General features: G+C 34.8%; 2 protein-coding genes across 2 annotated transcripts; one reads left to right on the top strand and one right to left on the bottom strand.

Moving 5' to 3' along the window:
* The first annotated feature begins 2,374 nt into the window (after positions 1-2,374).
* LOC128188543 (glucose-6-phosphate isomerase-like) lies at positions 2,375-13,551 on the top strand. The gene is made up of 17 exons (XM_052859649.1): positions 2,375-2,612; positions 3,889-3,979; positions 4,089-4,226; positions 4,567-4,701; positions 5,372-5,515; positions 5,618-5,689; positions 5,802-5,846; positions 5,988-6,041; positions 6,169-6,229; positions 10,525-10,604; positions 10,881-10,964; positions 11,245-11,407; positions 11,608-11,684; positions 12,181-12,309; positions 12,508-12,583; positions 12,753-12,819; positions 12,913-13,551. Exons 1-17 carry the CDS (start codon positions 2,476-2,478, stop codon positions 13,031-13,033), a joined length of 1,674 nt encoding a protein of 557 aa, XP_052715609.1. The 5' UTR covers positions 2,375-2,475; the 3' UTR covers positions 13,034-13,551.
* A 756-nt stretch (positions 13,552-14,307) lies between these two features.
* On the bottom strand, positions 14,308-22,262 carry LOC128188544 (uncharacterized). Its single transcript, XM_052859650.1, has 8 exons — positions 22,126-22,262; positions 20,246-20,290; positions 18,438-18,592; positions 17,920-18,046; positions 16,268-16,438; positions 15,706-15,853; positions 14,786-14,886; positions 14,308-14,662 (listed from the first exon to the last, which is right to left on the bottom strand). Exons 1-8 carry the CDS (start codon positions 22,195-22,197, stop codon positions 14,498-14,500), a joined length of 984 nt encoding a protein of 327 aa, XP_052715610.1. The 5' UTR covers positions 22,198-22,262; the 3' UTR covers positions 14,308-14,497.
* Between the last annotated feature and the right edge of the window lie 131 nt (positions 22,263-22,393).

Raw genomic sequence — 22,393 nt, 5'->3', positions numbered from 1 at the left:
AAGTTGCTAATGATGCTAATGAACTTTGGAGGTATTCCATAATGTTCCATTAGCTTCAAGATGATTGACCTATTCATACTGTCAAAACTAAAAAGTTTTCCAAAGTCCAGAAATGTTGAATATAGTGAAGACTGTCACTCAATAGACTGCTCTATGATGATTCGAAGGGTGGCAATGTGGTCTGTGCATGATCTGTTTTGGCAAAACCCTGCTTGTTCTGGTCTTTAGTTAGTTCCTTGTCCAATGCTTCTTTTATTCTTTCCAAGATTACTATTGTTAGAACCTTGCTGGCAATGAATAAAAGCATGATACCTCGCCAATTTCCACATTGCGACAGTCTTTCTTTGGAAGTTTAACCAGGTATCCTGTTTTCCCAAGCACCTGAAACTTTTTCTTCTTCCAATATCTTTTGTAGTAGAGGTTGTAACATCGCTGCAGACTTTGATGGGGTAGCTTTATAAGAGCCTCTGGAGGAATGCCATCTGTACTAGCTGCTTTTCCATTTTTCAATGTTTTTTTCTAAATGGGGGTCCAGTAGTGATGTGAAGTTCATTCTATATTTTTAAAATGCTTGCAGTACTGGGTGGTGGTGGCCGATTAAGAACTCCCTTGGAGTGCTCTCCCCCTCTAGCTCTTTGTCCTATTATCCATCCCTGGTTGTCTCTCACTGGGGTGTATGTGTTCACATTCTTTCCCGACAGCGTTCTTATTATTTCGTACAGCTTTTTTATGTTGTTCTGCCTGGCTGCTGCCTCTGCCTCTTCATTCACGTCATGGACAAATTGTCTCCTGTCTTTTCTAGCACTTTTTTAACTTGTTTGTTGGCTTCCCTATATTCTTTATTCAGTTCCTATTTTTGTTGAGCATCCTTACACTGGTTAATTCTACTGTTTCCTTATTTTTACTATTTCCCATGTTTCTGCTGTTATCCAACTTATCACGACAATTGCCTGTACAAGATGTTTTACATATGTACAGTCTTTTTAATTAGAGATAAATTTGTCCACACTTTTTTCGTGTCCGATCATTTAGACCTTTATTTAGCAGGTCAATTGATAGCCTATCAAAAATAAAAAATGGCTTTAGAATAACTATAGGAATTTCTCAGAGATAAAAAAAAAAAACCCCAAGTACATGTATTATCATAGCTTTTCGGAATTTGCATATTGTTTTTTGTTTTGTTTTTGTTTTGTTTCTGAGTTGACCTTTTCAAAAGCACGTTCGCGTGTTCTTAATGCTGGCGACTTGTCAATTAAAGCTGCTATTATACAAATCACCCTTACCAGATCCAACACGCCCAACAACAATGGATAAATAAAGATCGATTGGCAGGACTTGTACACTCTGATATTGATATAGATATTGAGGAGATAAACATGATAAATGTTTGTTGAATTTTATCCACGGAAAATGTTCAAAACGTATTACGGTTTTTTGTTTTTGTTTATTTTTTTTTTCATTTTTTTTCTCTTTGGCGAATAAAAGTTTAAGGTGGTATGGACACCTCCATATTATGATGCACCTCCTTATCGAAATAAATAGTAAAATCACGGATAATTTGATTAAAGATTTCTTTTCCAAAATTGATACCTATATATAACTGATAACAGCGTAGCGCAATGGGTCGGAGGGATGTTTAAGAATGTAAGTCCTAAGTTCGAATCTCGCTGGTGCTTTTATGATTTTTACCTTTCCAAAAAAATTTGAAATTCATTTTTTGGTCAAATACACGTGCACCTGACGTTAAAAGTTTTGATTTTTTTTCTCATATAAAAAATAAATACCCTATCTACCTAATACTACAGGTAGATAGGGTATTTATTTTCATTATGAGAAAAATTTATAACGTCAGCTGCCTGTGGTCAAACATTTATTCTCTTTTGAGAAGTGGAGTGGATGTAGGCTATGCCTGTCCACTTCTCAAAAGAGCCTCGGAATAGTCAAATATTATAAAATTTGAAAATTTAAGGCCTAACCGGTGAAAGTGTTTTGTTTCTTTATAACCTTTATCCACATTAATATCGACAGGGGTCCCATACCAACTTAACAAGCACTGAATTTTACACAAATACCTAGATAATTAATTAATATTCATCGATTGGGCCCCATCCCCATCCTTCCCATATTGCTGGATCCGCCTATGTACATCCATATTAATTTTAGTAACTTGTACATGGAATGGTGTGGAATGATGTATGTGATTATAAAATTGTTATAGTGAATATTGTTGTTGTTTTGCTTTTCGTATCCATTTCCATATCGACTATACTGAATTCTTAGTGCAGAATAGCTTCTTTGGTTTCATTGCTAAGTCCAGAATATCACCCCCCTCCTTACAACAACAACCGAGGAAAACATCAGAAGCCTTCCGGTCGATCATATAATCACTTCCGAATGAGTCAAGGTGATATCAGCCGGCAAGTGACAAACTGAAACTGACTTCCCTGCCTGTTGGTTGACTGTGCATGTACAGCGATGGCGAATATCAAGAGAGCACCGTTACCAGAAGAAGCGGCATGGAAAGAACTGCAAAGTTACTTCGATTCTGAGGGATCCAAATTAAACATGATGAAAATGTTTCAGGATGATGCCTCTAGATTTGACAAATTCAGGTAATTTTATAATGCACGTACATACTAACATAAATCTATATATCAATAATACACTTTATTTTGTGATGCGACATCAAATTGTCACAGGATAAAATGATTCAGTGTGACAGTCAATTTACACAGAGAATGGGGATGTGTACTGACTACAGTGTTGAACAGCTGAATAGATATATTACGTTAGTGGTTATTTCATTTTTAATGCATTGTTTTTTAGCAAGTTAAAATGGGGATGTTATGACGCTATAGCAAAGTGCTACAGGATACAAAGACTAAGTGTGAATGTGTAGTCATCGTGGTCATGAAAACAGTGAGATGTGATTATTTGATCTCAGCAATTTAAAGAGCTGGGGATTTTATTTATTTTACAATCGGTCGCATTGGATTATTTAAAGATGAAGCATTTAATTTCGTGTTGCATTCTGTTCCACGTATGTATTCTTTTAGTTTAACTAAGGTTATTCTTTGAGAGAGAGAGAGAGAGAGAACATTAAGTTTTTCTATATAGAATAGATGAATTAATTTGTTGCTACAATTAAATTAACCTTTAAGTTAACTGATTATATTAACTTATATTTATGCATATGGTAATCAAATTTGAATATTATAACCATAAAAGATATCATAAAATGCCTATGTATTAAAAAAAATCATACTCAAGCCAGCCTTCGTATAAACTTCATGGTAAGCTGCTTTACAAATTCGGAAATTGATTTAAATTTTGTCAGATTTAGATCTGGTATTATTGTTGAAAGTTGATAGTATCTTAGATATCTAACAAATTGATTTACTTGACTTCACAAGAGGGACAATGAACATCTTGTTTACCTCTTAGTTAAAGTTCTCTATGGGTCAGTGCTTCAATACCCACACTTAAAGTGAAATATTGATACCCCTGTTGTGTGAAACTGTAATATGCATTGAACATTTTCAACAAAGGAACAGTCATTTGAATTAGGTGTTTTGAAAAAATTTTTAAGGGGGTGGGACAGGTATTTTGCCAATAAATGTAACATATATAAATTGCTGATACATGTACATGTATGGTACATATGTATCAAGTCATTCTGATTGTTAAATTAATTTTAAAAACTTTTGTGAACTAGATCAAAGTTTAAAAATGAGAACAAGACATTATCTAAACAATTTCAAATACAATATCATATATACATATATCATGTTTTTTATATGTGTAAATCAAAATGGTTTGTTAAATCAATAAATGGTGTAAACTTTGCACACAATTTGTGTTTATTAATCATTGATTTGTCGTAAACAGTCAGAAGTTGCCAACAAAAGATGGTGATCTTCTCTTGGATTATTCCAAAAACTTGGTGGACAGTAAAACTATGGGTCTGCTGTTTAAACTGGTATGTTAATTATGTTTAATCAATCCTTTTTGACATTTTGCAAATTATTTCATAGTTTAACCTAAAGCTTATACTTTAGTGAAAGATGCTTTCACTTATTCATTTTAAGGCAAAAGAGAGGAAGGTTGAAGAGATGAGAGCAGCCATGTTTGCTGGTGAAAAGATCAACTTCACGGAGAACAGGGCTGTCCTACATGTCGCTCTCCGCAATAGATCCAACACGCCTGTAACAGTTGATGGAAAAGATGTGAGTAACGGGTACATAATTGCACATGTCTAATTCAGCCATACAACTCTTACACATTACAGGGTACTCATCATCCTCATTGACAAAATGTCTTCATAGTTGTAATTACAGTTCATATACTGACTGGTACATGTATATCCATGGTTATGCTCTCTTGTTTGTAAAATTTCAGACGAAGCTATGGTGAGACAAACACCTTTATATTTGATGTAACTTTCATGACATATATTGTTATTAATTTCACATTGTAATCTCTTTATCAACTTCAATTCATGTTCATTTTCTTCAATGTACTTTACTACTGGACTACTATATGATATAATGTTTCCTTTATTCCCAGGTGATGCCAGATGTCAATGGAGTGTTGAAACACATGCGGGAGTTCACTGAGTCTGTTCAGGGTGGGAGCTGGAAGGGCTACACAGGGAAAGCCATCACTGACATCGTCAACATCGGCATTGGCGGGTCTGACCTGGTTTGTAGTAGATTTCTGATGTACTAGAAAGTTGTGGTAATGTTGTTTAGAAAGTCAGTAGTTAGGACTGACAAAAGGGCAAAACAAACAAGTTTGAACAGGTGCACAAGTCCAAATCTTAACTGACAAACCAGGAAGTTAATTTATCAGGCTTCATCTTTTCACAGCTCTTAGTTTATTCTACATGTTAATGTACAAATAATATCCGTAGAGAGTTTGCCTGAATTTCCCTGATTAATTTTATCAAGACTAGAAAGTGGTTTAAAAGCTCATAACACTGCTGAAATTTTCATATGTTATTACATGTGTCACTGATATTGTGAAAAATAGCAATATCATCATCAAGCTCTCTTAAATTTCTGAACTAAATTATCAGATACATAATGCTTTAATTTATAGATTTTAATACTCAGTTCTTTAGATTCCTTAAAAAAACACCAGGCCAAATTTTTATAGTTGAATTGCAGAATTAAGTACTTGTGTAACATAAGGAATCTACAGTAGTTTTGTATACTGATAAAAAATGTTAGCAAACTCAACTTTCCCTTTCCTACTATAGAATGATATAAACACATTGAATACTTACTAGGAAATAATCTTGTGAAAGACAATATTTACCAGTACTTTTGATATGAAGTGTATCAATGAACTTTATATCTGTTTGACATAGGGTCCGTTGATGGTGACAGAGGCTCTGAAGCCATATAGAACCGGTCCCAGTGTACATTTTGTCTCTAACATTGATGGAACACACATGGCTGAAACTCTGAAAAAACTGAACCCAGAAACCACCCTGTTCATCATTGCTTCCAAGGTCAGTTCTTTTCTTATAAAGTTATATGGTCTTTATTCTTGATCATTGCAAATTCTGTTTTAGAAATTGAATGTTATAAGTATTGTGATAATTGTTTTTCAGACATTTACAACACAAGAAACCATCACCAATGCTGAGTCTGCCAAAGCCTGGCTACTGGAGGCTGCCAAGGAGGTGGGTTGTGGTTAAAGAACTACCATACATGTTGATATTCCTGAATTACTTCACAACATGACAATGGATAATGTTATCTTCAAATAATGGAACATTTTTTTTTCTTTTTCAGAAAAGTGCCATAGCTAAACATTTTGTCGCTCTCTCTACAAATGCTGTAAGTTTTGGATCAATGATTAAAGGATAGTGTACATATATACCTACTAGAGCTGAGTCAAGTTTTATTCTTGGATTGCATATAATTTTAATCTAGGTTAGTTGAGTTATTCAGCTATCTTTTCAATCTTGTATTTTGCAGACAAAAGTGAAAGAATTCGGAATAGATGAGAAAAATATGTTTGAGTTTTGGGATGTAAGTATACAACTGTATATTTCCTAAATAGCTTATGATTTCATAGGCAATTTATAAGTTTTATAGGTATATTTCCGAAGAAATTTGGTAATGTGGAGATCATGATAAAACCAATTTTATAATGTAGTGGGTTGGAGGTCGTTATTCCCTGTGGTCGGCCATTGGAATGTCCATCGCGCTTTTTATTGGTAAGTCCAGTAATTATGTAGTAAATCTATCAAAATATTTTATCATTTACCCAATTAGTGAATTTTTGTTATGAAATTTTATTGGTGGCATTTCATCAAGATCTGGTGTCAAGATGCTGATATGTCTGGTTTTTAGCTCACCTGAGCTGAAAGCTCAAGTGAGCTATTCTGATCACATTTTGTCTGTCGTCCGTCTGTCTGTCTGTCCGTCTGTCTGTCTGTCTGTCTGTCCGTCTGTCTGTCTGTCCGTAAACTTTTCACATTTTCAACATCTTCTCAAGAACTACTGGGCCAATTTCAACCAAACTTGGCACAAATCATCCTTAGGCAAAGGGGATTCAAAGTTGTGAAAATTAAGGGTCACACTCGTTTTCAAGGGGAGATAATTAAAAATTAATGAAAAATTTCGAGAAATTTTCAAAAATCTTCTTCTCAAGAACCAGAAAGCCAGGAAAGCTGAAACTTGTGTGGAAGCATCCTCAGGTAGTGTAGATTCAAAGTTGTGAAATTCATGACCCCCGGGGGTAGGGTGGGGCCACAATGGGGGGTCAAAGTTTTACATAGGAATATATAGAGTAAATCTTTAAAAATCTTCTTCTCAGAAACTAATCAGCCAGGAAAGCTGAAACTTGTGTGGAAGCATCCTCAGGTAGTGTAGATTCAAATTTGTGAAATTCATAATCCCTGGGGGTAGGGTGGGGCCACAATGGGGGGTCAAAGTTTTACATAGGAATATATAGATTAAATCTTTAAAAATCTTCTTCTCAGACACTAATCAGCCAGGAAAGCTGAAACTTGTGTGGAAGCATCCTCAGACAGTGTAGATTCAAAGTTGTGAAATTCATGATCCCTGGGGGTAGGGTGGGGCCACAATGGGGGGTCAAAGTTTTACATAGGAATATATAGAGTAAATCTTTAAAAATCTTCTTCTCAGAAACTAATCAGCCAGGAAAGCTGAAACTTGTGTGGAAGTATCCTCAGGTAGTGCAGATTCAAAGTTGTGAAAATCATGACCCCCGGGGGTAGGGTGGGGCCACAATGGGGTGGTCGAAGTTTTACAAAGGAATATATAGAGTAAATCTTTAAAAATCTTCTTCTCAGAAACTAATCGGCCAGGAAAGCTGAAACTTGTGTGGAAGTATCCTCAGGTATTGCAAATTCAAAGTTGTGAGTATCATGACCAGGGGGTAGGGTGGGGCCACAATGGAGGGTCAAAGTTTTACATAGGAATATATTGAGTAAATCTTTAAAAATCTTCTTCTCAGAAATTAATCAGCCAGGAAAGCTGAAACTTGTGTTGAAGCATCCTCAGAGAGTGTAGATTCAAAGTTGTGAAATTCATGATCCCTGGGGTAGGGTGGGGCCACAATGGGGGGTCAAAGTTTTACATTGGAATATATAGTAAATCTTTGAAAATCTTCATCTCAGAAACTAATCAGCCAGGAAAGCTGAAACTTGTGTGGAAGCATCCTCAGGTAGTGTAGAGTCAAAGTTGTGAAATTCATGACCCCTGGGGGTAGGGTGGGGCCACAATGGGGGGTCGAAGTTTTACATAGGAATATATAGAGTAAATCTTTAAAAATCTTCTTCTCAGAAACTAATCAGCCAGGAAAGCTGAAACTCGTGTGGAAGCATCCTCAGACAGTGTAGATTCAAAGTTGTGAAATTCATGATCCCTGGGGGTAGGGTGGGGCCACAATGGGGGGTCGAAGTTTTACATAGGAATATATAGAGTAAATCTTTAAAAATCTTCTTCTCAGAAACTAATCAGCCAGGAAAGCTGAAGCTTGTGTGGAAGCATCCTCAGGTAGTGTAGATTCAAAGTTGTGAAATTCATGATCCCTGGGGGTAAGGTGGGGCCACAATGGGGGGTCGAAGTTTTACATAGGAATATATAGAGTAAATCTTTAAAAATCTTCTTCTCAGAAATTAATCAGCCAGGAAAGCTGAAACTTGTGTTGAAGCATCCTCAGAGAGTGTAGATTCAAAGTTGTGAAATTCATGATCCCTGGGGGTAGGGTGGGGCCACAATGGGGGGTCGAAGTTTTTCATAGGAATATATAGAGTAAATCTTTAAAATTCTTCTTCTCAGAAACTAATCAGCCAGGAAAGCTGAAACTTGTGTGGAGGCATCCTCAGGTAGTGTAGATTCAAAGTTGTAAAAATAATGACCCCCGGGGGTAGGGTGGGGCCACAATGGGGCGTCGAAGTTTTACATAGGAATATATTGAGTAAATCTTTAAAAATCTTCTTCTTAGAAACTAATCAGCCAGGAAAGCTGAAACTTGTGTGGAAGTATCTTCAGGTAGTGCAGATTCAAAGTTGTGAAAATCATGACCCCCGGGGGTAGGGTGGGGCCACAATGGGGTGGTCGAAGTTTTACATAGGAATATTTAGAGTAAATCTTTAAAAATCTTCTTCTCAGAAACTAATCGGCCAGGAAAGCTGAAACTTGTGTGGAAGTATCCTCAGGTATTGCAAATTCAAAGTTGTGAGTATCATGACCAGGGGGTAGGGTGGGGCCACAATGGAGGGTCAAAGTTTTACATAGGAATATATTGAGTAAATCTTTAAAATTCTTCTTCTCAGAAACTTATCAGCCAGGAAAGCTGAAACTTGTGTGGAAGTATCCTCAGGCAGTGTAGATTCAAAGTTGTGAAAATCATGATCCCTGGGGGTAGGGTGGGGCCACAATGGAGGGTCAAAGTTTTACATTGGAATATATAGTAAATCTTTGAAAATCTTCATCTCAGAAACTAATCAGCCAGGAAAGCTGAAACTTGTGTGGAAGCATCCTCAGGTAGTGTAGAGTCAAAGTTGTGAAATTCATGACCCCTGGGGGTAGGGTGGGGCCACAATGGGGGGTCGAAGTTTTACATAGGAATATATTGAGTAAATCTTTAAAAATCTTCTTCTCAGAAACTAATCAGCCAGGAAAGCTGAAACTCGTGTGGAAGCATCCTCAGACAGTGTAGATTCAAAGTTGTGAAATTCATGATCCCTGGGGGTAGGGTGGGGCCACAATGGGGGGTCGAAGTTTTACATAGGAATATATAGATTAAATCTTTAAAAATCTTCTTCTCAGAAACTAATCAGCCAGGAAAGCTGAAGCTTGTGTGGAAGCATCCTCAGGTAGTGTAGATTCAAAGTTGTGAAATTCATGATCCCTGGGGGTAAGGTGGGGCCACAATGGGGGGTCGAAGTTTTACATAGGAATATATAGAGTAAATCTTTAAAAATCTTCTTCTCAGAAATTAATCAGCCAGGAAAGCTGAAACTTCTGTTGAAGCATCCTCAGAGAGTGTAGATTCAAAGTTGTGAAATTCATGATCCCTGGGGTAGGGTGGGGCCACAATGGGGGGTCGAAGTTTTTCATAGGAATATATAGAGTAAATCTTTAAAATTCTTCTTCTCAGAAACTAATCAGCCAGGAAAGCTGAAACTTGTGTGGAAGCATCCTCAGGTAGTGTAGATTCAAAGTTGTAAAAATAATGACCCCCGGGGGTAGGGTGGGGCCACAATGGGGCGTCGAAGTTTTACATAGGAATATATTGAGTAAATCTTTAAAAATCTTCTTCTTAGAAACTAATCAGCCAGGAAAGCTGAAACTTGTGTGGAAGTATCTTCAGGTAGTGCAGATTCAAAGTTGTGAAAATCATGACCCCCGGGGGTAGGGTGGGGCCACAATGGGGTGGTCGAAGTTTTACATAGGAATATTTAGAGTAAATCTTTAGAGTAAATCTTTAAAAATCTTCTTCTCAGAAACTAATCGGCCAGGAAAGCTGAAACTTGTGTGGAAGTATCCTCAGGTAGTTGTGAAAACATGATCCCTGGGGGTAGGGTGAGCCCACATTGGGGGGGGGGGTGTTAAAGTTTTACATAGGAATATATAGAGTAAATCTTTTAAAATCTTCTTCTCAGAAACTAATCAGCCAGATGATTCTTTATAATTGTTAAGACTTTGGCTCCAGGACAATTCTTTGGCCTCACAAGAAGGTTCAGAGTTTGATGTAGCTTAATATCCCATATATAAACAATTGTAAGGGATCTTTTTGAGGACTGCAATACTCACCATGTGATATGACTATAAAATCATCCTGTTAGAAAAGGGACTAATGATTATAAACATAAGAATATCCAGGTGGAAAAAATGGATTTTATTTATACAGGATCTACATGTATTATTGTACATTGTCCAGATTGTTTGTATTATGACTCCATTAAGCTGATTTTATCATACCTATTGTTCCTCAGGTGAGCGATGTGGCCCATGGGCCTCTTGTTACTACTTTCAGGAATGGACAATTTTGAAGACTTGCTGGCAGGAGGCCACTTCATGGACAACCACTTTGTTAACTCTCCAATGGAATCTAATGTAAGTTAGTTTGAAGTGTAAAAAAAATGTATTGGCATAATGTTTGTCCAAAAATATTTCAGGTCATTGGCCTGACACTTAAATAAGATCAACGATAATTATGTAATTCTGAGAGTTTACACTTACAGTCTCTCAAGAGTGTTAACTGAATGAATACTTACAATATTTATACCCCAGTATTGAAATATAATTTTTGAAAAGGACATTCCTCCTGTTCATCGAGTCATTCATCTGCTGTGATTTTTGTACATGTATGTATTCTAACTTTTTCTTCAGATTCCTATTATTTTGGCTTTGATTGGAGTATGGTATAATAACTTCTTTGGGTCAGAAACCCAGACTTTACTTCCATATGATCAGGTACGTTACATACAGTTTCTTGTTTAGTTATTGTTTTAAAAATGTTCAGTCTAATCATCTCTTTGTATAAGCTTACTTTACTGTATACCTAAGTATCTCAAAACCACAGCATATCGACTATCAAACTAGTGCATTAACACTCTTAAAACAACAGTGTGCACCACAGTTATGTAAAAGGATCATATATGAACCTCATGCATTGGCATTTGCGTACTTAACATTGACGGAAGCCTACAACATGCATAATACCTAACCTAAGCCTGTTTACTTTTTCTTGCAGTACATGCACAGATTTGCTGCCTACTTCCAGCAGGGAGATATGGAAAGCAACGGGAAATACATCACCAGGAGTGGTCAGAGGTGTGCCTACAAGACAGGGCCCATCATTTGGGGCGAACCAGGGACGAACGGCCAGCATGCTTTCTACCAGCTCATTCACCAAGGTCCATATTCAGTGTTCATATTAAGACTGTCGCAGTTGTTTCTCTACTATAGTTTTTATAGTGAAATTTTTCAAAAAGCCAAGTGTCATCTCAGTCTTTTAATTCTTTTATTGGAGCCTTGTCGAGGAAAAAGGCCTTTTTCTTAATTGTACATGTATTGCATTCTCTGAATTGAATTTATACATATTTTCTCTCTTCAGGTACAAGGTTAATTCCATGTGACTTTTTAATGCCTGTAAAGACCCAGAATCCAATTCAAAATGGCCTTCACCATGAGGTAAATGACCCCATAACTTGTAGCAACTTTGTACAGACGTAGGTAACCTCAGAATCATTGTTAGAGGCTGGGATTGATATGTGTAAAAAAGCTGTCATGTTTTATAGTTTTTATACGGGACAAAAATACCTGTGGACATAACTTTAATGTAGTTAAGTGGTATAAGGTTACCTTTGACAGTCCACTGTCAATTACAAAAAACAGTTAAATTTTTTATTTAAGTATACATGACTTACCCCCCCCCCCCCCCTACAATAGAATGATATGAAGTGGTTGTGAACAATTACCAAACAAAAAGTTTAAATTAAAATGTTCTGGTATCAAAATAACATAATCTTTTGATATGTTTGAAGTTAATCAAGATGTGATTTGGAAATCTTGATATATTTGTTTAAATTTGGTAGCAATGAATACATACCAATATTAACTTCTTATGACTCAATGCACACCTTTTATTGCTGTTTTATAGATCCTGACTTCTGTTGTTGTTTTATAGATTCTGTCAGCTAACTTCCTTGCCCAGACTGAGGCCCTGATGAGGGGAAAGTCCGCCGATGTGGCTCGAGCGGAATTGGTCAAGTCTGGAATGTCCCAGGCCGACATTGATCATATCCTCCCCCACAAGGTCAGCTTATGACCCATATCACCAGTGATGTTTACATCAGAAAAAATTAAGAAAATCCTTTATATACAAAATATAACTACAGAAAGAATTGAAAACAAAATATCATGATGATTATTGATACCCAATACTTGGGTAAAGTCAGATTCTATATGGCATTGTAATGAAGTTATGATTAAAATTTTCATATTTTTTATCCAGGTGTTTGAGGGTAACAGACCCAGCAATTCAATTCTGTTCCAGAAATTGACTCCTTTCACATTAGGTCTTCTTATTGGTAAGTCCATATTAATACATGAAAATATTGGGGCTTTGACACAAATGTTATGCAATGTAATTAAGTTTATTCTGTAAAATATATGCCTCGTCTTCTTTAGTCCTTGATTACCGGGTACAATTAAAATGTATTCATTATTCAAAAATGGATTTGTTCTTCTTCTGTCTAGCAATGTATGAACACAAGATCTTTGTTCAGGGAATTATATGGGATATCAACTCCTATGACCAGTGGGGGTGAGTACTCAAGTGTTCTTGTAGAGTTATTTCCCTTTATACGAGGATATTTTTAACATTTATTTACTTGCAACATTTACAATTTTTTACTAGAGTTGAGCTTGGAAAGCAGCTTGCCAAACAAATTCAACCTGAGCTGAAAGGAAAAGACCCTGTCTCTAGTCATGATGGCTCCACCAATGGACTGATCAACTTCATCAAGGCCAGCATGTGATTCTGTTTACGATGATTCAGCCGTGACAGTCCTTATATACTGGACAGCATTGTTCTTTGTCTCTCCATTGATCTGACATTTGTTGCCATACGATAGTGAAAACCAGACCTATGCAGATGTGCTTCTTAAAGGAATTCAACTTAATGGTCTATTGCTTGTAGTTAAGACTGGTTACATTGTATACTTGTGTTTTATCTAGGATTGTTATAGAACATTGTTTTATGAATTGTAGTACAATAAACATGTAAAAAAAAATATATATATACATGTATATAATATATATATATATATAATATATGGGGACAAGAGTACCCCACCCCAAAAACATTTATGGAGAATCTGTTATGCCAGTATCTTAACCTCTAACATGTAAACGCTTCAATTAACTGTAAATTAGTAGGGACCTACATGTATACATGTACTGTACATTTATATTATATATGTCCCTAGCTAAACAGCCTATCCGTTACTCGATAATTCTGGATATGATATGAATTGTTAATAAATTATTTTTCGTTGATCATTGTCAGTTGTATTTTTTCTATGGTCATGAAATATTTAATAACCAGTCCTGAAGGGAATTTTCATCCTTGATATTCTAATCTTGAATTTGAAAAAAAATCATTGTTTTCTGATAAACACTCTGCTTTATGCAGGTACAATTTTTTGGCAAATAGCAACACCTGCCCTACATGAACTGAGTAGATTGGTCAAAGTGTAATGGTCTGATATAACGCTTCTGGTCGAAGAGCACTAAATTATTTAATCATGGAGATTAAGAGTAGTGTCCTTTCTATGAATGTTTTAACTGTAAGGGTCCATCACCTTTCAGATGAAGCATCTTCAGTAAGTTTGTACACAGTGCCAGAAGGTGGCCCACAGACTAGCATGCACTCAGTTTTGCACTTCACAAATTATCCCATTTCAAATGGCTCTCTATGACCAGGCTCCAAAAACCATGAATGAAGAACAAACTTAAGTAAAAAAATTCTATACTGGTATTTTATATTTATTTAATTACACGTTTTAGGTTTAACTGTTTTGCTTGTTAAATAGTGATGAAACACACATCAACAATTTTATATTCATAGAGATTATTTGAATAAGTTACAGAGTACACTGTATTACATTTTGACATGTTGGCTTGGATTCTGGGATTTTTCAAGCATGTCTGATATAAAACACTTCTGAAATCAATTATTTTTCATGCAGCTGAGAATATGTATTTTTTCCAAATCAATCTTTTCAAGAACCTTAAAAACAATGACTCAAAATTTCAACATTTAAAAATTTATTTTTCCTGTCACAGATCCCTATCAATAACACAGCTGAATGAAACAGAAAAAAAACGCCACCCTTCAATAATCAATTTCTCTTGCTTTTATAAATATTCCTTTTCATCAAGTCTATTCTCTCAGTTGTCCAGTCACAGATACCAGTTGGTCACAGCCCCCATATTAACGGTTATGATCGGGGTGCTCCTTTAGGTTTTCCAGGCCTCTTGGCCCTTAATACATCCTTTTTAGGCTTGCTGTAGTTTGGAACTACCAGCTTGTGTTTTAAAGAACTCCAAGTTCTTCTGTAGAAGTAGTAGGATCCAACAAACAGCATTCCGAGTAGTATATAAGCCTGAAAATAAATCCACATGTGAACTGATCAATGTAAAAAGAAAATCAAAGTTCAAAGCATTTGCAGACCAATAAAAAAGAAATCGGAAGAAATTAAAAGTTTCAGATCGATCTCGCTCTTTACCTTAAATTCTAATGCCTTCTTGGAATCATAATACGGCTCTCCTGCCCAGGTAAGGAAAGTGGTTACATCCTTAGCTAGCTGACTCTGAGTGGCGGGTGTACCTGACAAGTAATAAACATGGTCATTAATGATGTCCAATCATCAGCAGCTCTTCAATATCTGGGAAATATTTCTTGATATCATGGATTTAACTTGTATGTCTGAAAATATCCAGTAATCTAATAGTGTTTAAATTACAAACTGGTTTGCATAATAAATGAGAACAAAGAATAAACTTGTTAAATGTCAGGGTACCATATAATTAAAATTTCTTTTGATTTCACAGTGAGAAATAAATAACATTTTTAAGATGATTACAAACTTCGATATTTAGTGGGTTGAATATCTAAGGTTACAAACTTCGAAATTTAGTGGGTTGAATATCTGAGAACCTTAATTTATATGTATGTGATTAGTTTAACTATGAGTGCATTCATTTCATTAGTTAATGAAAATCTGCTGGTTTACATGGATTTTTTTTTTCAAAATAACAATATTTCTGCAGCTACAACAATGAATAGCAGATTAATTTATATTTAATACATGATAGAGATAAATTTGAGTAAAAGAGGTACTCTAAACAAGGATAATATTAAGGGGAATATAATTTAGGGATTTCTTGTAATAAAATGTTTGGGTGAAGGTAAATTTTGGTGGAGAAAGAGAATTTTGAACATTACAGTATTTTATTTTTCTGACCTAATATTCCTAAATCATAATTTACTGCACAATTTCATTGCTCTAAAAAAAATGCAGAGAATTTGAAACATGTTCAATTTTGTGCAAATCAGAATTCTTAGAATACTTCTTCCAAACAAAACAATTCCAAAGTCAGACTCACAAAAAGTCTCACACACCAAGTGTCCCACCATCAAACTTACCATCTTCATACTCAATGATTTCATCGTACAAGGCTTGAGCCATGGCAATAAGTCCCCCTGGGAAGTAGGGGTTGTAGTGGACCCCTTCAGGAAGCTTCACCCCAGCAGGTGGTTCATGATAACCCGTTAATAGTGAGAAAATGTAGTCCTACAAACATAACCCGTTAATAGTGAGAAAATGTAGTCATACAAACATAACCCGTAATTAGTGAGAAAATATAGCCCTACAATCAGAAACATATCACATTCTAACCAAGTGACATATTACTTTACATATACAATATTCCATATACCGGTACATGTAACTGGATTTTCTGCATCTTAGGTGCAAAGCTTTCATTCACTAAGTAAAATTCAAAAAATTACCAACTACAGTCACTAAATCAGACACTGGTATCATAAAGATTAAAATTACATATCAAAATAAATATGCTATTCTATAAACAAAATTTGCAGCTCCAATGAAACCTATTATTGGCTTTTACAAAAATTCTAATATTCTTGGGGAACTTTGACTCAAATTTTGCAAACCATTGGAAACATTTAAGTTTTATTTTTTTACCTCTCCACCTTCTCGTCCCAAGACAACATATGACAGGTCAGGGGGAGCAACTCCATTGTTGGCATTCTCAGCCTGTATTTGGTTATCATATGGACTTGGGATGGCATCAAATAATTTCCCTGGGCGTTTAATTGGCATGTTGTTCTCATCATATCCATCAATGATTTGATACTGAAAGAGTTTTTAAATGGTCTATCATGAATCTTAACGAGGCCGAGTACAGAACGAGTACGCACGCTTTCGCGCAGCGTTTCATTTGTATTGTGACGTCATCTTTTTGCTTGTTTGACGCCATGGCGTGATAGTTTTATCTGCAGATATTCAGCGAAATTTGTTGAAAATGGCTCGTTTAATGCGTAAAATTAATGTTATATTGTGGAATAAACATAACTGTCTCGAAGTATAAGCTATATTTGGGCTCGGGTCGAAAAAGTGAAGAGGGTTCAGCAGGCCAAACCCTCTGTCACGTTTTCTTAACCCGCCTAAATATAGCTTAATTCATATATTTCAAGACAGTAACCATGTATTTTATATTAATGACCCTTAATATGTGATGTTATATATTTTTTATTACTTAAATATGTCTGAAGGCTTTAATAATACTATAAAGATCACCTTTTCCGCCTTTGTCAAATAAAAAATAGCCATTATCTGACAAATCTGGGAAATTGGGCATACAAAAATCAACTTTGATAAGACCCCTGGAACAAACCAGGAGGTAAAAGGTTTTTTTTGTTTGACCATTTGATGCCTTTTAGCAATAACTTTAATATGTAGAACAGAAAAAGAAATCCCTAGGGCAGAAGTTTAAAAAAATGTGCAAAATTGATACATTTCAAGCGAAATCCCATAGGGTCCTATGTTAAAGATTACCAAACTTTGAGATGACCCCCTAAACAAACGGTGTGGTAAATGTCTTATTTTTTAATCTTAAAATAATAATTATATCAGTAGAAATTCAGGTAAAAAATTTCATTAAAAAATCTAGGGCAGAACTAATTAGACCCGGCCTCGTTAAGAGCAAAAAAACTTATGAATATGTCAGGTTTTTTGTAGGAAAAGGTTAGTTTTTAAATGACAGAGATACAATTAAAAGTATTAACAGGTACATGTAATGGCTTGATCTTGTATGAATATATGTGGATTGCTGACCCTCTGACTAGAGTATGATTTGTAGATTCAAAGTTTTGAAACATAATTCTAAAATTTTAAAACTGAATGAAGCAATGTTGCAGTAAACAAAATATGTTTCAGAAAAGACTTTGTAAAACCAGATGTACAACAGACTTGGCAACATATCTGTAGAGTAGACTTGTCATTCCTATGCTTTTAAAATATGAAAATTTCGTTAAAGGGCTCAAATTTGACCCAGAAGCAATTCTTGACTAGATAACAGTTAACTCTCCATAAGAGGACAGTCAGAGCTTGCAGATGTATTTAAAGAGAATTTCACGAAAGAACTTACATGAACATAATCTCAAGCCACTACAGATGCCATCAGATATTCTTTAATTTATATCAATACAGCTGAACCTAGATAGTCTACTCTAGGTTTTTTTCCTGTGATAATAATTTTTCTTCAATAATGACATGTGATGCGCATCCTATTCAAAGCCTCTTTCTGTATTAATGGTAGTTCACTTTTATTTTACCTCAGCGGCCTCTGCTTTAGCCTCTTCCTCCGTGAAGATAATTCCTATCATTTCACGGAATCGGACTCGGTTCAGACTGTGGCAGGCAGAGCAGACCTGTTTGTAGACCATGTATCCTCTGCGTGCACTGCAACAATAAAACAATACAACAGTCAATAAGGCATTCCACAAACAACCATGATTGTTTATGAAAATATTGACTGATTTCTTTAAATGTCATTTCCAAAAGAAAAAATTCCTAAAGGCCACTTTTTAAAATTGATTTGTTTGTCCTCTTTCGACTTAGTGTTTCAAATTTTAGTTGGTTAATTGGTAAGGAATTGTTATTTTTATAGGTGCGCAAAAATTAGATGGAAACTAGTTCTGCAAATACCTTGATTTCCAATAAAACAAATTCTTAGATTGATAACATAAATATTTTTGAGTCAGGTACTTTTTCATTAGTACGCTGGGAGAGGGCAGACACAATTTTTTCATATCGCCTGAAAACTAACTGTGTAATTTATATATTGCTTTACCTTTTCTTGTCAATCTCTGTAAACCAGCCCCTGTGCCACCATGGGTACTTGGGAGGGTGAAGCATAAGTTCTGTGCCAGCGTTGACTGCACCCTTGACAGCGATGTAAGTTCCAATGCCTCCTACCACTGCAGTTGTACCAGCTATTAAACCAAGCTGTCATAGAAATAACAAAATTTATAATTTAATTTCATTTCCTCACTGAGCATAAAAAGAAGCTACTGGGTTTATTGAACCATACCCTTAGGCCTAAAAAAAAAAAGTTGTGTGTTTAGGGTAACCCGACCTAACCTACAAAAATGCCCCAATCCTACAGTACCCGCAACGTTATTTTTTACAAGATAAACGATAGGATAGGATTCACGCACAATAGGATAGAATTAATGCACAATAGAACAGTATACACGCACGAAAGGATAGGATTAACACACGATATTATAAATTATTAAGTCCATTATAAATGCACGATATGATAGGATTGATACACGATAGGAAAGGATAAACGATGTTCACGATAAACGTATGATCACTTTAAACGATATTTACGAACAAACTGATAATGGCAGAATTTGAGAGAGAACATGTACAAATAAAGATTTACATGGAATTTCTTTCAAGTAACAATTGTCGAGTTGTTAATCATCGCTGCATCATTTATAGAATGTATAAAAATGACCAGTTAATTTTTTTTAAACTAAAACTATGAGCTTTAATGATCAATAAATTTTCTGTATTGTTAAATTGTTTTAATTACCGAACACCCTAGCCGATTGCCGCGAATATGTTAGACCGAGATTAAATCACTCAGAAAATAGCGGGTTTAATAATATAAATCCAACTCTTGTATACAGTAAATATGAAATCTATCATAAATACATTTCTTTCTGTATAAGAAAATGATGCATTAAAAACGAATTATTAAAGACAAGTATTTACGCAGATACACATTCCGCGTACGATTTGTTAACATTGTTTTTATTACCACACACCCTAGCTGATTGCTGAGAATATTTCAGCCTGAAATCAAATATCACACGGAAAATAACGGGTTCAAAATACAACTCGGCTTTTAATTAAATATAAATCATATCATAATTAATTAAATATAAATTATATCATAAATAGTTTTGTTTCTGTAAAATATGATGCAACAAAATTATATTGCATAAAAGTTAATGTTTAAGCAGGTATACACTCTGCGTACGATTTGATATATTCGATATACAGGTAAATATGTTACCTTGTTCCTAAGAACTTCGTTTTTCATTTCCAATGTTAACAGAAATGATTTACATATAAAATTGGTTAATTTTGATCTAAAAAAATTAGTATCCTGACGGAATGTTGGATAGGATTTTACAATTCTTGTTTGATAAATATTCGTATACGGCGTACCAAACGAGTTGCAACTTAGTAATAAATTTACTAGCTTATGAAAAGGCACAAAACGAATAACACGATAGGATAAACGAAAGAATTGTTGAAATTCAAGGATAAACCTGATAGGATTAACGCACGATAGGATAGGATTAACGCACGATAGAACAGTATACATGCACGATAGGATAGAATTAACGCACGATAGAACAGTATACGCGCACGATACGATAGGATTGATACACGATACGATAGGATAGGATTGTAAACAATAATGTTGCGGGTACTGTACCATTTTTAGATGTCTGTTTCATGCGATTGTGAATTAGATATTAATCCTACCTATTTTTTTTTCATCAGTGTTACCCTAAACACACAATTAATTTTTTTTATATGCCTGACAGACGAAATAATAAAATGTTTTGCACTTACCATTTTAAATCCTTTAGGAGAGTTATTAAAACTGCCAAAATTCGCCTACAAAAGAAAACAAATTAAATGTAGTTTTCATTATGGAAACAATGATTACAATTTGCAGCCTATGACCTACAGCATAACCCATAGTGTTCATAGGGCCTAGTAAGGGAAACATTCGGAAATGTAACCATCTAACCACTGAAATAAACTACAGTAGCTGCTGATCTTGGCTATTCATCAGTCAAAAACTTTTACATGGGCACTCTCTGCCTGAATTTACAATACTGGTACAATTTTATTTTTAATACATGTATTGTATATATTCATATCCCATTTTGGACATTTTATTTATCCATTTGGGAAATTGCTCTCAATATATTCAACATGAAAAGACTGTACAAAAACCAGGTCACTAAGATTAGTGTGAAATAATCGAGACTCCTTTATGAAGAAAATCTTCTTTCAATTTGAAAACTGATAGTAAAGTATAATTAACAAGAAAGAGAAATTGATTGGTCAGTTCAGTGTAAACTTTAAAAAGATCTATTTAACTGTCAAACTTCCGAGCGAGATCATCCCTCTTTGCAGTACTAGAAACATTCCGTTAATGCCAGATTTTGACACATTTTTTCATTATTATATTGTTTTCTTTAAACAGAGGAATATGCGGAAGAATATTTTCATTATTGATAATAAGGGTTCACTAACTACATGTTCATTTCAGACTTATGTATTTACAGCTGCGTTTCACTGAAATCCTGTTATAAGCTAAATCTATTCAGCAGATTTCTTACAGAAGCCTCTAGCGGTAATAAATGTAAATATTTTGTTAACATGTTAAGTCGTACCAAGAATTATTCATTCAAAATTTGATTTATTTTATATAAAACTGTAATTCATCAAGTTTCTCTCATCATTTTTGATTTTGCATGGATTTTTTTCTTTCAAAAATAAATTCTGAAAAATATTTGTTTACCATAGGTGTAAGTAATATTGCTGGTACAGCCTTCCATAGTTTTCATGGTCGTACTGAGATCAAAATATAAAAGCAAAAGCAACCAATAATTGTTGCATGTTATTTAATTTCCTTTGCAAGGTCGAAAAGTGTCATCAAAATGAACACAAACTCTGATAATTTTCGTTTCAAAGGAAGGAAAAACATACTTTCAATTGGAAAATTTGTGTTCAGTGCAAGAATACTCACGATTTCCAAGATGAAAAAATTATCCTACTTTTGTTTGCAGCAATAGAGCACTGGTATTTAAGGCCAAAAAGGTCAGTCTTGGAATGTAAAATTGCTTCAAATTGTATATCTTACCCGCATTTTTATATTTAATTCAGATTTTTCATTTATTTGAAATACATCACGATAATCTCGTATGTTTTTATTTACTATACAGAGGGATAATCTTGCTTTAGCGAGACTGTCTCACTACAGGGGAATTGTGCCCAACCTGTCCAATGAATCTCGGATATAAATTCACCTTGAATCTGCTCAATATATGTAACAATCATTACCTAATATACATGATCAAATTATACAACAAACAATTTGCTGTAATCACAGGCCTCTGAATTTGGGGGCCTGTGCTGTAATTAGGGCAGCAGAGGATTCGAATTTCCTCGGATTTCGTAACAACGAATGTTATTCAGAATATGATAACAGACTGTACAATTCAACACTATTCTGCATTTTTACTGAAAAACAAATATTTAAAGACATCTACTTATGTCTTTTAGCATTAAATACATATATAAGCACATAAGAAATAATATTGTACAAATGAGGTTTGTCCTTGAAAATTTACAAAGCTCAAGATATATCTACTGAATAAAACACAATAATAATCCACGAAAGGTTGGTTCAATACTTTATCTTGCAGACTAATTTTTACCTGTGTTGAATTTTGGACAGTTTTGGCCTTTAGAAAGGCCTGACGTGCCACCCGGTTTCCCACCGTTGCCATTTTACTGAGGCACCTAGTTCCCAAAGGACATTGAAAGTGGTTGTTAAATAATAAACTTACGCAACTAATCTTAGGGAGAATGTAGATGTTTGTGTGATATATGTGAATTTGTTAGAGTACTACCATTATATATTACAGCAAATTAATAATCAGGAAGTATTTTAAATATTAATTTAAATACGGACACGTATATTTG

This window comes from Crassostrea angulata, chromosome 6 (genome assembly GCF_025612915.1).
Source record: "Crassostrea angulata isolate pt1a10 chromosome 6, ASM2561291v2, whole genome shotgun sequence".
In the NCBI taxonomy this organism is placed as follows: domain Eukaryota; kingdom Metazoa; phylum Mollusca; class Bivalvia; order Ostreida; family Ostreidae; genus Magallana; species Magallana angulata.
The sequence above is the reverse complement of the archived record's forward strand: the minus strand, read 5'-3'. Positions and strand labels throughout refer to the sequence as shown.

Bases quoted from the DNA above. Each gene is read 5' to 3' on its own strand.
- LOC128188544 (XM_052859650.1), bottom strand. From the start codon at position 22,197: ATGGCAACGGTGGGAAACCGGGTGGCACGTCAGGCCTTTCTAAAGGCC. The intron at 18,047-18,437 runs GTAAAGCAATAT...TTATTGTTGCAG, and splicing joins ACAGAGATTGACAAGAAAAG to TGCACGCAGAGGATACATGG. The intron at 14,663-14,785 runs GTAAAGAGCGAG...ATTTATTTTCAG, and splicing joins AGAAGGCATTAGAATTTAAG to GCTTATATACTACTCGGAAT.
- LOC128188543 (XM_052859649.1), top strand. From the start codon at position 2,476: ATGGCGAATATCAAGAGAGCACCGTTACCAGAAGAAGCGGCATGGAAA. The intron at 2,613-3,888 runs GTAATTTTATAA...TGTCGTAAACAG, and splicing joins TCTAGATTTGACAAATTCAG to TCAGAAGTTGCCAACAAAAG. The intron at 12,820-12,912 runs GTGAGTACTCAA...ATTTTTTACTAG, and splicing joins AACTCCTATGACCAGTGGGG to AGTTGAGCTTGGAAAGCAGC.